At 37.9% G+C, this 13254-nt stretch overlaps 3 protein-coding genes across 4 annotated transcripts; 2 read left to right on the plus strand and 1 right to left on the minus strand.

The window, feature by feature from the left end:
• Nucleotides 1-3630, plus strand: LOC145901416 (protein arginine N-methyltransferase 6-like). The gene is made up of 6 exons (XM_082989091.1): nt 1-187; nt 322-435; nt 658-818; nt 1799-1973; nt 2166-2312; nt 3210-3630. Exons 1-6 carry the CDS (start codon nt 8-10, stop codon nt 3618-3620), a joined length of 1188 nt encoding a protein of 395 aa, XP_082845217.1. The 5' UTR covers nt 1-7; the 3' UTR covers nt 3621-3630.
• A 36-nt stretch (nt 3631-3666) lies between these two features.
• Nucleotides 3667-7004, minus strand: LOC145901418 (tafazzin-like). The gene is made up of 6 exons (XM_082989092.1): nt 6729-7004; nt 5843-5997; nt 5296-5426; nt 5085-5206; nt 4119-4567; nt 3667-3935 (listed from the first exon to the last, which is right to left on the minus strand). Exons 1-5 carry the CDS (start codon nt 6925-6927, stop codon nt 4395-4397), a joined length of 780 nt encoding a protein of 259 aa, XP_082845218.1. The 5' UTR covers nt 6928-7004; the 3' UTR covers nt 3667-3935; nt 4119-4394.
• A 721-nt stretch (nt 7005-7725) lies between these two features.
• On the plus strand, nt 7726-13110 carry LOC145902734 (protein FAM124A-like). Of its 2 annotated transcripts, none has more exons than XM_082990829.1 (4): nt 7726-7855; nt 11047-11111; nt 11398-11597; nt 11956-13110. In XM_082990829.1, exons 1-4 carry the CDS (start codon nt 7815-7817, stop codon nt 13063-13065), a joined length of 1416 nt encoding a protein of 471 aa, XP_082846955.1. In that variant the 5' UTR covers nt 7726-7814; the 3' UTR covers nt 13066-13110. The 2 variants fall into 2 exon arrangements, with proteins under 2 accessions (XP_082846955.1, XP_082846956.1); XM_082990830.1 differs by lacking the exon at nt 7726-7855 and adding an exon at nt 9540-9670.
• The last annotated feature ends 144 nt before the right edge of the window (nt 13111-13254 follow it).

A 13254-nucleotide genomic window follows, 5' to 3' on the forward strand; every position in this document is an offset into this window, starting at 1 on the left:
TATCATTATGTCTCATGAATTAAAACCAAAGCGTCCAAGACTATGTGGATTCAACAGTTCCTCAGAGGCCTCGTACTTTGATTCCTATGCTGACATCTGTGTTCATGAAGAAATGCTTGGAGACACAATCAGAACAAATGCATACAAAAATGCAATTTTTCACTGCAATCCTTCAATAAAAGACAAGGTGGAACATTTTTTCTAATCTTTAAATAATTATATCTTTTTAAAATTTTCATTGCATTATATTTCATTTATTGATGTTTTTTTGTTGTGTAATTTACTGCAGAAATTTATATTGTTTTATATTTTTATGTTAAGGTTGTCCTTGATGTTGGAGCGGGGACTGGAATTTTAAGTTGTTTTTGTGCGCAAGCAGGTGCAAAAACTGTTTACGCTGTAGAGGCAAGTTCCATTGCCCAACAAGCAAAACAGGTCAAAAATTATTTTGAACACTCATTATTCCACATTGAAACAATGCAACAACCATAAAAATTAACTGACAGTCATTGCCTTATAAAACCATAATGCATTTTGTTACACAAACTACTTGGCATTAGAAACTTTTCAAGTTATTGTGTAACACTGGTATAATAACTAATGATTGCATTCTAAACCTACAAAAATCTTTATGGAGTATTAAGGCTTCTTTTTTAGATAGTAAAGGCAAATGGATTAAGTGATAAAGTAATCGTGATGCAAGGCATTCTGGAAGAAGTCGAATTACCTGAAAAAGTGGATGTCATCGTGAGTGAATGGATGGGATATTGTCTGCTCTATGAATCTATGCTCACATCCGTCATCAATGCCAGAGACAAGTAAGCCCATGTGGGGACAATTATCTATTTCACTGTAAACTTTTTGTTTATGTTTTTGATACAAACTAATTAAAGATTGTTATCTTTTTGGTAAAATAGCACTTGCGTCACTGAAGCAGAAAAGCCTTTTCTGACAAAAGATAAAATTTGATTAAAAAAACTTTAACTAAGAAACATTATTGTAAATTGAATTCTTGGTTTCTAAATATTTGAGTCTTTTCATGACAACAGCATCTCTTTTTTATTGCTCAAAGAGAAATAATCCATTTTTTTATTTGTCGACACAATTTGAATTTTATTTGTTTGACGATTATGTTCATGAACCTTTTGTAATTTTTAATTTATTTTAATCCAGTAATTGATATCACATTAGTAAAAATAAGGTTCACAGGCTTCGCAGCCAAGGCATTGCAGCCTAGCTGGATCAGCCACTTTTCCCGACAAGTCAGAGCGAGATCTGAAAAATCAAGCTCCCGGTGAGGTTTGAACTCACAAACCTGGGCTAACCAGGCCCAACGCTCTACCAACTGAGCTACAGGTGCTCAGAGGCTTTACGGGGTATATTGTGGCCAAGGTACACTGGTGCGCAAGCACACAATTTGTCAGGCGACCTTCACATGCGTAGAGGATCTCCACCACCGTAATCAGACAACACAGAAGTAATGCCATTCTTACGCATAGCAATGGGGGGCGATCCCGTCTTGCTATGCGTAAGCATGGCATTACATTCTTTAAAATATAGGTTGTTATAGTTGCTGACAAAGTGTAAGGGGATGCACTGCGGCCAACCTATTTTAAATAAAGGATTTACAAGAAGTATTTCAGTTACCAGAATTGTTCAACATCTTTTTTGGTCACTACAATTTTGTTACAAAATTTGTTTTACCGGGGACAAAAATTACTGCTTTACTAATACATGCTGCTTTACCATAAATTCAAAACATGTGGTAAACACTGATTTATGATAAATACAACTGCAGGTGGTTGAAGCCTGGAGGAGTATTGTTACCATGTGAGGCAAAGATGTTTTTGTCCCCTGTTAGCGACGATGAAATTGTCGTTGAAAAAGTCAACTTTTGGGGTGACATGCGTGAAGTTTATGGAGTTGACATGTCAGCCCTGCTTCCATTTGCGAGAGGATCCATGTCTAAAGATGTAGGTTATTGTCAATGCATTAAATTAAATTTATGAAACTTGAAGACATTTATTTGAATGATGGTTGTATGTAGAATCATGGGACAGTAGTAGAAATATAATAATCTTTTACAAAAAATGTGTTCTTGGAATAACAAATATTTTAGTGTGTTGTCTGTCAGCATTTTGCTATTAGAATGATTTTTTTTTCAGGTTATGGTGAAAACTATCACATGTGAGAATATATTGTCAAATGCACAACTCGTTGCAAAGTTTGACTTGTACAAAACCACCCACGAGGACATTGCTGCGGTCGAGCACTCGTTTAAATTCCACAGTTTCGGGATGGCCGACTTGCAGGTTGGTGGGAATAAATAATTGATGAAGTTCAGTCGGTCGTGAGCACCGGTAGACGCGCAAAATTTAAATTGTAACAACTGTAAAGTAGAAAATCTGACTTGAAGGGGGCCGAGCACCTTAAAAACCTACCAACGATCGAATTGCAAAAGCATTTATTTACAATTAACCTACTCTTACAGTTATGTAGGTTATAGGCTAAACAAAGCAAATCTGCACACAGCTTTTTTTTTGATTTAATTTAAATAAAGTGTGTAACTTACATTGTTTGTATAAGGTTTTAGAAAACCTTTTTCTTCTGACAATTTTCTGCAGGAATATCACTACAATGAAATGTACATCATCTAATGGACTCTGATAATGTGTTAAAAGTGTCCCTTAGATCAAATTATGTCCATGAAGTCATGGTTCTTTGTCCCCCGTGACCTTGAATTATGCATGAAATATAAAGGCCTTGACTTCGGTTGAAGTGCAAATTAGGCCTTAAGAGAGATGGAAATGTGATAAAAGAAAATAACTGAAACTGAAAAAGCTGTAGGCTCTCCTGACAGATGTTAAGAGTTCCTTGTACAGCTAAGTTAAAGGCTTGGCCAAGTGATCTAAATTATTTTGTAGCAAAACTTTTTGATGGGGACAGCCATGACGTTATGTTAACTTTCAATAACTTTTGGGGAAGCATGCTTTTTCTTCACTACAAATGCCATTATTGCATTGAAAATTTAATACAGTGCAAAAATTTGACTGGCATTGCCCCATCATTAAACAAAATCATATTCCCTAGTCCTTTGCATTTGGTTGGTCATGCTACTTGTACCATACTATAACTCTAATGGAACAAGCTTGGCAGCAAACTGTTTTTCAGTGTTTATATGACAAACATAACTGATATATTTGTTGCAGGGCTTTGCATTGTGGTTCGATGTGTCATTTGATGTGATCAGATCAAAGCCAAAAGATATTCGTGAAATTGAAAATGGAATTGACATTGAAGACGACAACTTCAACAATGATGAAAAAGTACAAAATCAACAACAGTCGAAACCAAACAATAAATCAGATTCTCTCACTTTATCAACTTCACCGTACGACCCAGACACACATTGGAAACAATCAATCCTGTACCTCAAAGATGAAGTTGCAGTTTCCCAGGACACTGAAATCACTGGTACATTGCACATCAAGAGGTGTGAGAATAACCATCGTTTTTTGGACATTTCTATGGTGTGTTCGGTGGATGGCAAACCCCAAACTGAGCAGTCTTATTTTATGGGTTATGAGCTGCCGAAAACCGTCAGCAATGGTAAAACATAATGACAATTTTGAAATGTTTCAAACACATAAACATTTAAAAAAAATACATAAAAATAAAAGGGGACAGTACCTGGATAGCCGAGTTTAATTACATAAAATGATTTTGCTGGATCACATAAAGTTTCCCAATGCATCAAGCTTTTTATTGTTGACCATTGATGTTTTTTGCATGTGCTTATTGTTTTGTGACAAAGCGGCTATTTTTGTTAAAAACACACATTATTATTATTTCTTTTATTTGAACACTGCCATTGTTGCTTGTTCCCAACCTTCTGTAAACTTCCCTTCACTTCTTTTGGTGTATTGTTTTTTAATCTGTTTAGGAAAAGATAGAAAATAGTTCCGTTATTAAACCTTCATTCATTCTGTTCATGTCCACAGAATTTTGGGGCTTTCAGTCTAGGTAATGACAAATGTTTTGCAGGGAATATTTCAGTATTACAAAAACTAGCAAAAGAAAAAACACTTCTTCCTGTGGATGAATTAAAAAAAATTTACCAGCCAAGCCATGATCATGCAAGTAAATCCTCATGTATTCCTGAGACAAATGGGCTTTTATGACATCACAAACCTTTGTTTTTGATTTACCCAGCCCAAAAACTGTAAAATATTCAACACTGTAGGCACTGGGTCTAATGTAATTTAAAGTTAGTTGTTAAGATAAAAACAACAATACAATTGCAACTGCATAAAAAATTGCCTAATTCGGGCAAACACACAAAGAAGAACTAGAAATCGAAGGCACAGTCAAATATTTTATGTCATAAAGTTTTGTCATCTGTTGTTATGAAGTTCAATTGTTTCGAGTTTAAGTTTGTCGAGTTCAATCTGAATAACGTCGGTAACAGTTTTTCGCATTTTCATCGCACTCCAGCCAAGTTTTCTAGCTTTGGCAATTTGTTCCTCAAAGTTGATTGGTTCACCGATGAGAACGGTCACTTTTTTACCTGAAGGAAAATTGTTCAAAGTCACTTAATACAAACACTCTAATACATCACAAATTCTGTATGGTGACAGTTAACAATTTTGCCAATTTCTTTAAAAAGCCATGTCAGTCTCAAGTCTATAACTTTAGTAATTGCTGGTGTTTTCAAAAACTGACTGTAGAAAAACTTTACTTCGCAAGCTTTTAGACAAGCACTTCATCAACAATTATATTGATACGGTGAGCGATCGACAGCCTGCCAGGGGTCTTTGGTTTTTAAACTGATCCAGTTTTTTATTCATTAATCACATTGCACTTCATCAAGTGCTACAAATGGCGTGACAAAATAAAATTGTAACAGCGGTGAAACTTTGCCAAGGACATTCAGTGAATAATTTTAAAGGAAATGCATAACTTTGTTTATGAAAGCTTACAACCTGGCGACAAAAATTTTTTTTAATAACAACCACGAAGATATGTGTGATGCAACAGAAATTACCATTTATACAAGAATGCTACTAAGCATTTAACAAACTTACCTATTTTTGGAAGGTATGGCTTTTTATTGGGAAGAATATCATCGATGCCAAGGTGATACATTGGAAGAACAATTGGAGTTTTCTTGCATTCAGTTATTAACCTTCCCACACCCCACTTCAATCTGAGTGACAAAATATGTTTTGCTTTTATATCAAAAATGTCTTGTTTTCAACAAATATCATGGAGTTTTTCTGTTATAATTTATGAGACCTGATCAATCCTTTATCCATGTTCACTTTTCCTTCCGGGAAAACATGGACCCACTCATTTGCATTGAGTTTATCAAGGGCGCAATCCATTCCCCTCTGAAACACTCCATTTCCTCTAATTACCGGGAAAGTCTGCAATTAAACATTTACTAGTTTAAATACATTAGGTTTGCAGGCTTCTCATTGCATCCGAGCTGGATCAGCCACTTTTTCCCAACAAGCTTGAGCAAGATCTGATAAATCCAGCTCCCGGTGAGGTTTGAACTCACGACCTAGGATAACCAGCTCCAACACTAACAGAGCTCAGCAGTTTAGTGAGGTATACTGTGGCTAAGGTACGATCATGCACAGACACACAATTTTCTTTGGAAACCTTTACATATACAGGGCGAATCTTCGCCACTTTAATCAGGCAACGCAGTCATGTTTCATGCAACATTGCTGTGTTGTTTAAATACATGGTTTCTCTACAAGTAAGAAATTTAACAAAAAACTAGATTGTGATTTTACATATTGGAATGTCATAGCATTAGTATTATAAAATTTACCTTTCCAAGAGCAAAGAATATGGAATGCCAGGTTTTTGTGAAGAGAATATCATGTGCTCCCAACATCCATCTCAATTTGTGTGATTGGAGGATTGATCGCCATGGTAATGTTCCAGCGAATAAGGGGTCATCCATGCAACTGTGATGGTTACATACTGCAAAAATAATTTAACAGCTTTACATCTAGCTTCATATAACTGCTCACTTATTCATGTGTGTGATAACAATCATGATTGTGGGCATTCTCAGATTAGAAAGTTTGTAATCTGGACAGTGAATGTAAATTTTTCAGCAAATTTATGTTGTGCACATTATCAGAACGCTTTTGTACGTTAATGCATTAATTGATTAATTTTGTGCAGATTTGGGTGCAAAATACTTGGAAGTTAAAAAGTCTGAAAAGGAAAGCCAAAGCTAATATTATGCTACTCCAAGTATTTTGCACCCAAGTATATTGGTCTTTTGCGTCTATTCAGTCTTGAACAGCTGCGCTTAAATCAATAGCATAATAGCTTTGGCTTTGTGCAGATTATCGTAAACTTTCTCAAAAGTGTGATGAGAATGAGGATATATCTTCCCCACATGACATTTTCTCAATCTAGGTTAAATTTGTGTTAAAGAGCTGATTAAAACAGCTGTTAAATAACAGATGCACAATGAAGTTATCTTTTTTGACACGTTTTGTTTCTAGACTGGGAGTTGTTTCAGAAGCAAACCACTAATTAACAAGGGTAATTTATTTTTCTAATATGCAATGTACACAATACTTCTCACATGGGTTACATTGTACCCGGATTAAAACATTTTATCAGTTAATATTGTGAATATGATTTATTACATATTTGTGTATCGCAAGATTAGTCTAAACAAACAACATGAACTTTACCTGTTATTAGGGGTGTGTTTTTGTCTCTGTGAGCAACCAAGTTGTTGAAAACTTCAGCCCTGTGAACTTTGGTCTTATTGGCATAGCAAAGCCATATCTTGCTTAGTGATGCAACCGCCGCCATGGTTATATTGGTAGAGCACCTCCACCACAATGGGAAAGGCTCGGCTGGAAACGGCCATTTTACTTTCAGGCTCATTATCTTGTTCAAACCAACCTAAAAAAATTGAACTATGACATGACAGCTAAACAGAGATTACGAAACCAGGACTTTCGACTTTGTTGATTAACTATAATATTCAGGGTACTTCTTAAACGTACACAACCACCATGTATTGAAAAAAATAAATCTATTCGAATAACCTAAAGATCTTTCGTCTGTACTTCAGCAATTTTTCTGAATAACATATACTACGCAATTCCTATATGTTGATATTTACAATATCTGTTATGTGTTTATCCTATAAACATACGGTAATTGGTGGGACAGTTGGGGTGTTTTAAGTAATGTGCGTTATAGTACGTTCCAAAAAAAAGTTTTAAGGTGCTTCCCCAAACACAGAAACCATCAATATTTTGCGTGGCGTGTGAGAAGCGATCAAACATTAGTTAATTTGTAATTTGAATAAAATAAATTGATAAAAAAAATTTTTGAGTGGTTTTGTGTTTGTTTTTTTAAAACCAAATCTTTGAACTAATAGAACTGCAACGGTTGTAAATAACAAAATAGTAGCCTACATTCAAAATAAGTAACACCATACTTTACAAAAAGTTATTTTATTATACGGATTTGCTTTTAATAAATGTAAAAAGATTTAAACACCAGTAAAGTAGGCTACTATAAAAAAAATGCTTGCCTGTGTTTGTTAAGCTACTTGGAATTTCAATTAGTGCGTGGAGTTTCACACAGCATTGTTCGTGATACTTCAATGACGGCTGGTTCTCTAATTGTGTTCGACTTGTCAAGACAGCACTCCATACCTCTAGCGAGTGATGTGGCCTGGGCAGAAGTGCTTTCGGACGATCTAATTTTGCACCAAGTTCTCGACCTTCTGAATATTGTGTTCTTCTTTTCCCTTCAGAAGGATGTACACCATCAGAAGGTCAAACGCGGGACTTGCTGAAAGGTAATTGACTAAGTTTTATTGCATTTGTTGATTCATAAGGATCAGATAAGGGCAGACTGGTCCCTTTTCTTATCAAGCGAATAAATGTATTATTAATGTTAATAAGCGAACGGGCTGATTAAAAAAAATATTTATTCGTCCTAAGGAATAAAACGTAGCTATTCCTGTAGCCCCTGACTGCTAAGGTATTGAATTTGTGTAAAAACCCGATAAGTGAAATAATGTGCGCAAGCCATTATCACCTGCTGAAGATTCGCAATCGATTTTCCCAATGTGCGAATTCAGTATCGTTTTCGTAAGCGAATGAAAATGTCTCTTGTGAAAGGCTATTGGGAAGATCCATTAATCATCACAGCTGGAGGCCGTCCTGTAACAATAGGCACTGATAAATTGTCTCGGTTCGCCGGTGGCGCCTGTCAGGAAAACTACAGCCTTCCTTTTGGTCTGTGTTTGTAGTTCGATGAATGAAATTGAGAATTTAGCCGTGATTTTCTCACCGCATTGGAAAAATGTAACATGGTTAGATATGAATCCGTACAGCTTGGCGCTTGGATTTGTATAAACTGGAGCCAGCACGATAGACTATTTTGCGCTAATCGAATCAGCTTATCTGTAACATCGTGTTCTAAACTTATGTCTTATCGTAAGCTTTTCAGAGAATACGAAACACGGGAAGGCCAGAGCTTAAACAGCCTTAAGCCTGAACTAGAGAGCTGCTTTAAATTATTCATTGCTTTATCATGATGTTCGTACCAATGGGGGTTTGTACAGGTGTTAGCTATAGGGCGTTGTAGCATTTCGGAATGGACTTAGTTGATTTTATTAAATTTGCAATGAGCGTACAGTATGCTTTTATAAGCTGCAAAGCATAACCTGCTGATGTTTGAACGACGGTAATTGTAGACATGGTGATTGCTTTAAAAAATAGCAATGCCTGTAAGGAATTGCACATACCACAGGTTGTATGTCGCGTGGTGTCAGTCTGATTAGTGGCGAATGGTTGCTAATCGAAGATCTTTATCTAGTTTAGAATTCACGCGACCAGTGCCACGTGATCTCGGGGATTGATTAACATGTTGTATCTCCAGTTACTCTGCTAGCTGATAAAACAGAGTGGCAGATGTTATATATAACGTCACACTTGTTTGTAGCAAGCCACAACGAGCAGCTCACAATGAACTGACGACGTCGTTTACAAATGTCGTAAATCTACTGTGGAGATACTATTTACTCTACAAGCAATAGACAGATTCCAGAATGACAAATTCTACACAGCAACATATTGGCATTGCTCGCCCATGCTGAGCTAAGGTGGAAGGCGATAACCTCGCAACACAAAAGCCAGTTTAAAGCGTTCAGCACTCCCAGCCAGGGGTTTAATCCGTAAATGTATCGAAGCTCGCGCGGATCGGATTACTTGTTACGTCATAATGTGTTACTGTTGAGCGCTCTAGTAGGCTTTTGTAAATGAGGAAGGTATGCGACGCGAAGCCAGTCGAATAAACTACAACACCGCTGTAGAATAGACTTGTTGTGACATCATAAAATCAGGCAGGCGACCCTGGATAGCGAGTCGCGCGTCGCGTTATAAAAACAATTTTACAATTGAATGTTGTTTTCTGTCGCCATTCTTGCCTTGGGCTGAAGTCGGCTGCGTCCTTAGGCTTGTGCTATCAGATTAAAGCTTGTTCTCTTTACGCCTAGGTTAAGGTGGTCGAAATAAGTGAGCAAACTGTTGCTAGAGTTGTTGTTGTTGGTGAATAGTAAGTACGGACAACCCCACATGATGACGGCTTCTAACAAATATTACTTCAGGTAAGGTTGAAACTTAGAATTGTTGAGTAATAATTTAGTGTTGCTGTCATGTTGATCGAATATTTCGAGTCTATTTCTATGTATGTTGTGGTTATAAATGTTTGACGTAATCACTAAGAACCGTTGCCTTTCTGGATTAATCCGATTTTCTGGAACTACTTGTATTTGATCGGGGATTTGGTGCTGTACCATATGGCAATATGGCCTATTGGGTCATTGATGTTTTTAGTTGGCGCTCGTTGGTGGAACTTCCAGTGTATTATCATCCACACCAGCATAATAGGCCCAACTCATATGTTGTGTAATGGCGCGCTTAATTTAAAAGCTCGAGTGTCCTTGTGATGACCACAAGTAGACGGCGGTCGTCATGACAACCGTAGGCAAGTTAAGGCCTGTAACATTCACTACATGGGGTTCAAGTTTAGGGTGGATGTAAACAGCAATAAACTATTGCGGGAAACTTATATTTTATCTCTTTTCGTATCCGAAACACCAAAAATAACAAATGAATTCATATCGTAAATCAAAAACATCATGGCACCATTACTTTTACTATGATTTCATGACATATAAATTAAGGGCCGATATTGCATTCGGGAAGGCTTGTTGTGTTTGTTGTTCGATGTTGTTCTAATTGTCGTCATACGTAGAAACCCAATATACAAACAATGGCAAATACACGTTGACGTTGCGATAAATACTCGTGTATTTCGTTAAAATAAATGTTGCTGGCATTGCATATTTATTTATGTGCGCGCAATATCAACACATTGCCAAACACAAATATACCCCGTTTGTTTGCTCAACGAGCGATCAAGCGAGCTTACGTAGACAACAAATCAACAAATTATGAATGCGAAGAAGTGTGGATTTAAGAGGATGACGTAGATGACGATTTGCATGTTTAAGAACGGGGTTTAAAACAGACTGATGGGGATTTTTCGTGATGGTTTCGTCAACATTGTAAATTCGGTTGCGTTCAATCCATCATTTACGACATGTGAAAACAGTCCAAACGTAACAGCGAATATTCCTGTATTTGCGTATTATACAAAACCAAACGAAGAAAATATAAACAGATCAAGGAACAATTGCATACGGCGAAACCAGAAGTTGTTGATTCTTTAACGTTCAGTGGGACTTATATATTTTGAGACTTTTTTGAAGACTCGATAACAGAAATTTGTCAGAATAGTCACCGAAAATGTGCCAGAAATAAAAAAGTATGAAACAAACCGTGCGTTTGCCCTTTTACCCACCTTGACATTCAATTTAATAACAGCTGTTTTCTGTAGTTGTAGGAATTACACAACGGCCTAAAAAGTATATAGTTTAACTGTAAAAATACATACACCAAAATATTTCTTTGCATTCAGGAAGAAATCCCGAACCCCCGTTCCGGTTGACCGAACACGACAAGGAAGGGCGAGTTCCACAGACAGTAAGTGAACGAACACTAAAATATTATCAGAAGTTTTAATGTAACTGTTTGCTAATCAACAGTGGCGATAAAAATAGCATTTATGCTGATTGACAAGCACAAAAATGGTGATTTTGCATTTCGTGCGAGCTATCAATCACTGATGCCAAGGAACCCAAAAGTTTGTATTGGTCAACAATTAGGGATCAGATTGCTTTTCGTTGTCACCTGACATAACTTTTGTTGTGTTGCAATTGACAAAAAAAAGTATAATTTTAACGTCTTTTCTTATTTTTTATTTACGCAGGCGATGATCTCGCCACGTCGTTGGACGAGTCGAAGCGCGTGACCTTGCACGTGATCACTGATCCCGGCCAATCACATGAGGTTTCATCGACGTTTCAAAGTCTGCTTGAAAGACTCGACCCATCGTTGGATGTGGTTTGTGTGTCGGAAAGTGCCAAACCCCGGAAGCTTTCAATGCCCAAAAATGGGATGAGTCATCACGTGAGTAAACCAGACCCTGTTAAGAAAGTTTTTCCAAGCTTTTAAGCGTGCTCCCAAGTTGGAACAAGTTAAATGTACATCGGAAATAAGTGGATTGTTTATATTCGATACCATAAGATAAGTAAACCACAAAGTAGAAGTCTTTGCTTGGCCGTTTGGTCAGCGTCGTCTGATAGTCACACCAGCTGCAGATGAGACCTTTTAGGCCATCTGTCTGCAGCTTATACACAATTCGATACCATGCTTTTCACAAAGTAAATACTTTAATCTGCGATGGGCTCTTTGTGTTATGTAAAGTTCAATCTGTGAGTTAAAGGAATTTTCGTCCGTACCCAATGTAAACTCTCTTTATTTCCAGTCCCATCCCCAAGTTCCGTCAGTTGCGATCGTTCTTTTCTTCGACGACAACGAAACCGGGGAATACCGACATCAAGACGATACCAACAACAACAATTTCCATCCGACAACGAAAAAGGACAACAAGCGGACAAACAACTTCACACAAGTTCGTCAAATTTTCTCACGCTCGCCGTGGAAGTTTCATCACCGGGTGGCGATCACGGGCAAGCTTATGTCGTGCGACTCAAACGCTCAGGACTTTTTCAAGTACGATCCGCAATCCGTAACTCCACAGTCACGCGACTCCGGTCGCCGAACTCCGCTCCCCGTCGCGCCTCCAGCGGCCAAGTCGTCCACGCCAACGTACGATTTCTATTATCCCATATGGGGAGTTCGCAAAGTTCATTACGGAAAACAAGTTCTGAGGTTCAATTTGTTCACGAGTCACGAAAACTGGGAGGACCAGATAAAACTTTATCGCCTGATTTTGCGCAAAAGCGAGACGAAAGTTCGGGACGACTTCTGTTACTTTTCCATTTTCTCGAATCAAAACACAGAAGTTCAATTCGCGTTGAAGAAGTTGCCGAAAAATTTGAAACCTCACCCGCTGCGTTCAACGATCGTCCAGTTCCGAGTTCGCAACGTCGGTCAGCTCGTACCCCTCCTTCCACACTCGTGTGAACCAATCAGCGAGCTTCGTTGGAGGACACGTGACCACGACTCCAACCTTCTATTGCTTCAAATAAACCGTCAGGTAGACGTTGCTGCGGAACAAGGTTTTGCGGTGGAATCTGCACTTTCCGACTACGACAGCCCGACAACGGAACATTGCGTCGTCACCAATTCTAAACCAACAAGGCCGCAAAAAGTGACGTCATGTCTGTCGTCAATTCATGACGTCAAAGCCGTTGCAAACGGTCTGTCGGACATTCAAGTTACGCCAAAAATAAAACCTCGCCTTCACCCGCGGAAAATCAAACCAGCGCATACGTCATCGTCAACATCGCCGTCCACGTCACCGGAGAGAAGTGACGTAACACCGAGAACAAGTCGTGCCAAGTTCGAATATTTTTCGACGTCACGTTCTCCCACTGACGTAACGGGAAGAGAGCGGGGAGTTTTCGTGTGAAAGATCTTCTTTTTTGTTCGTTATTTGTTTTTCAAAATAAAATTTTAAGGCGACAGCGGATTTGCAACGACTCTGATTTTATGGAACGGTTAAATGTAGGTTTTTGAAACGTTACCTAGATACTTGTGCAACATTAATTCGGTTAGGGCAAACCTCTTCTCATCGCCGTGATGCAACTTCCACCAGTTT

The sequence above is a fragment of the Ascidia mentula genome, chromosome 5 (genome assembly GCF_947561715.1).
Source record: "Ascidia mentula chromosome 5, kaAscMent1.1, whole genome shotgun sequence".
In the NCBI taxonomy this organism is placed as follows: domain Eukaryota; kingdom Metazoa; phylum Chordata; class Ascidiacea; order Phlebobranchia; family Ascidiidae; genus Ascidia; species Ascidia mentula.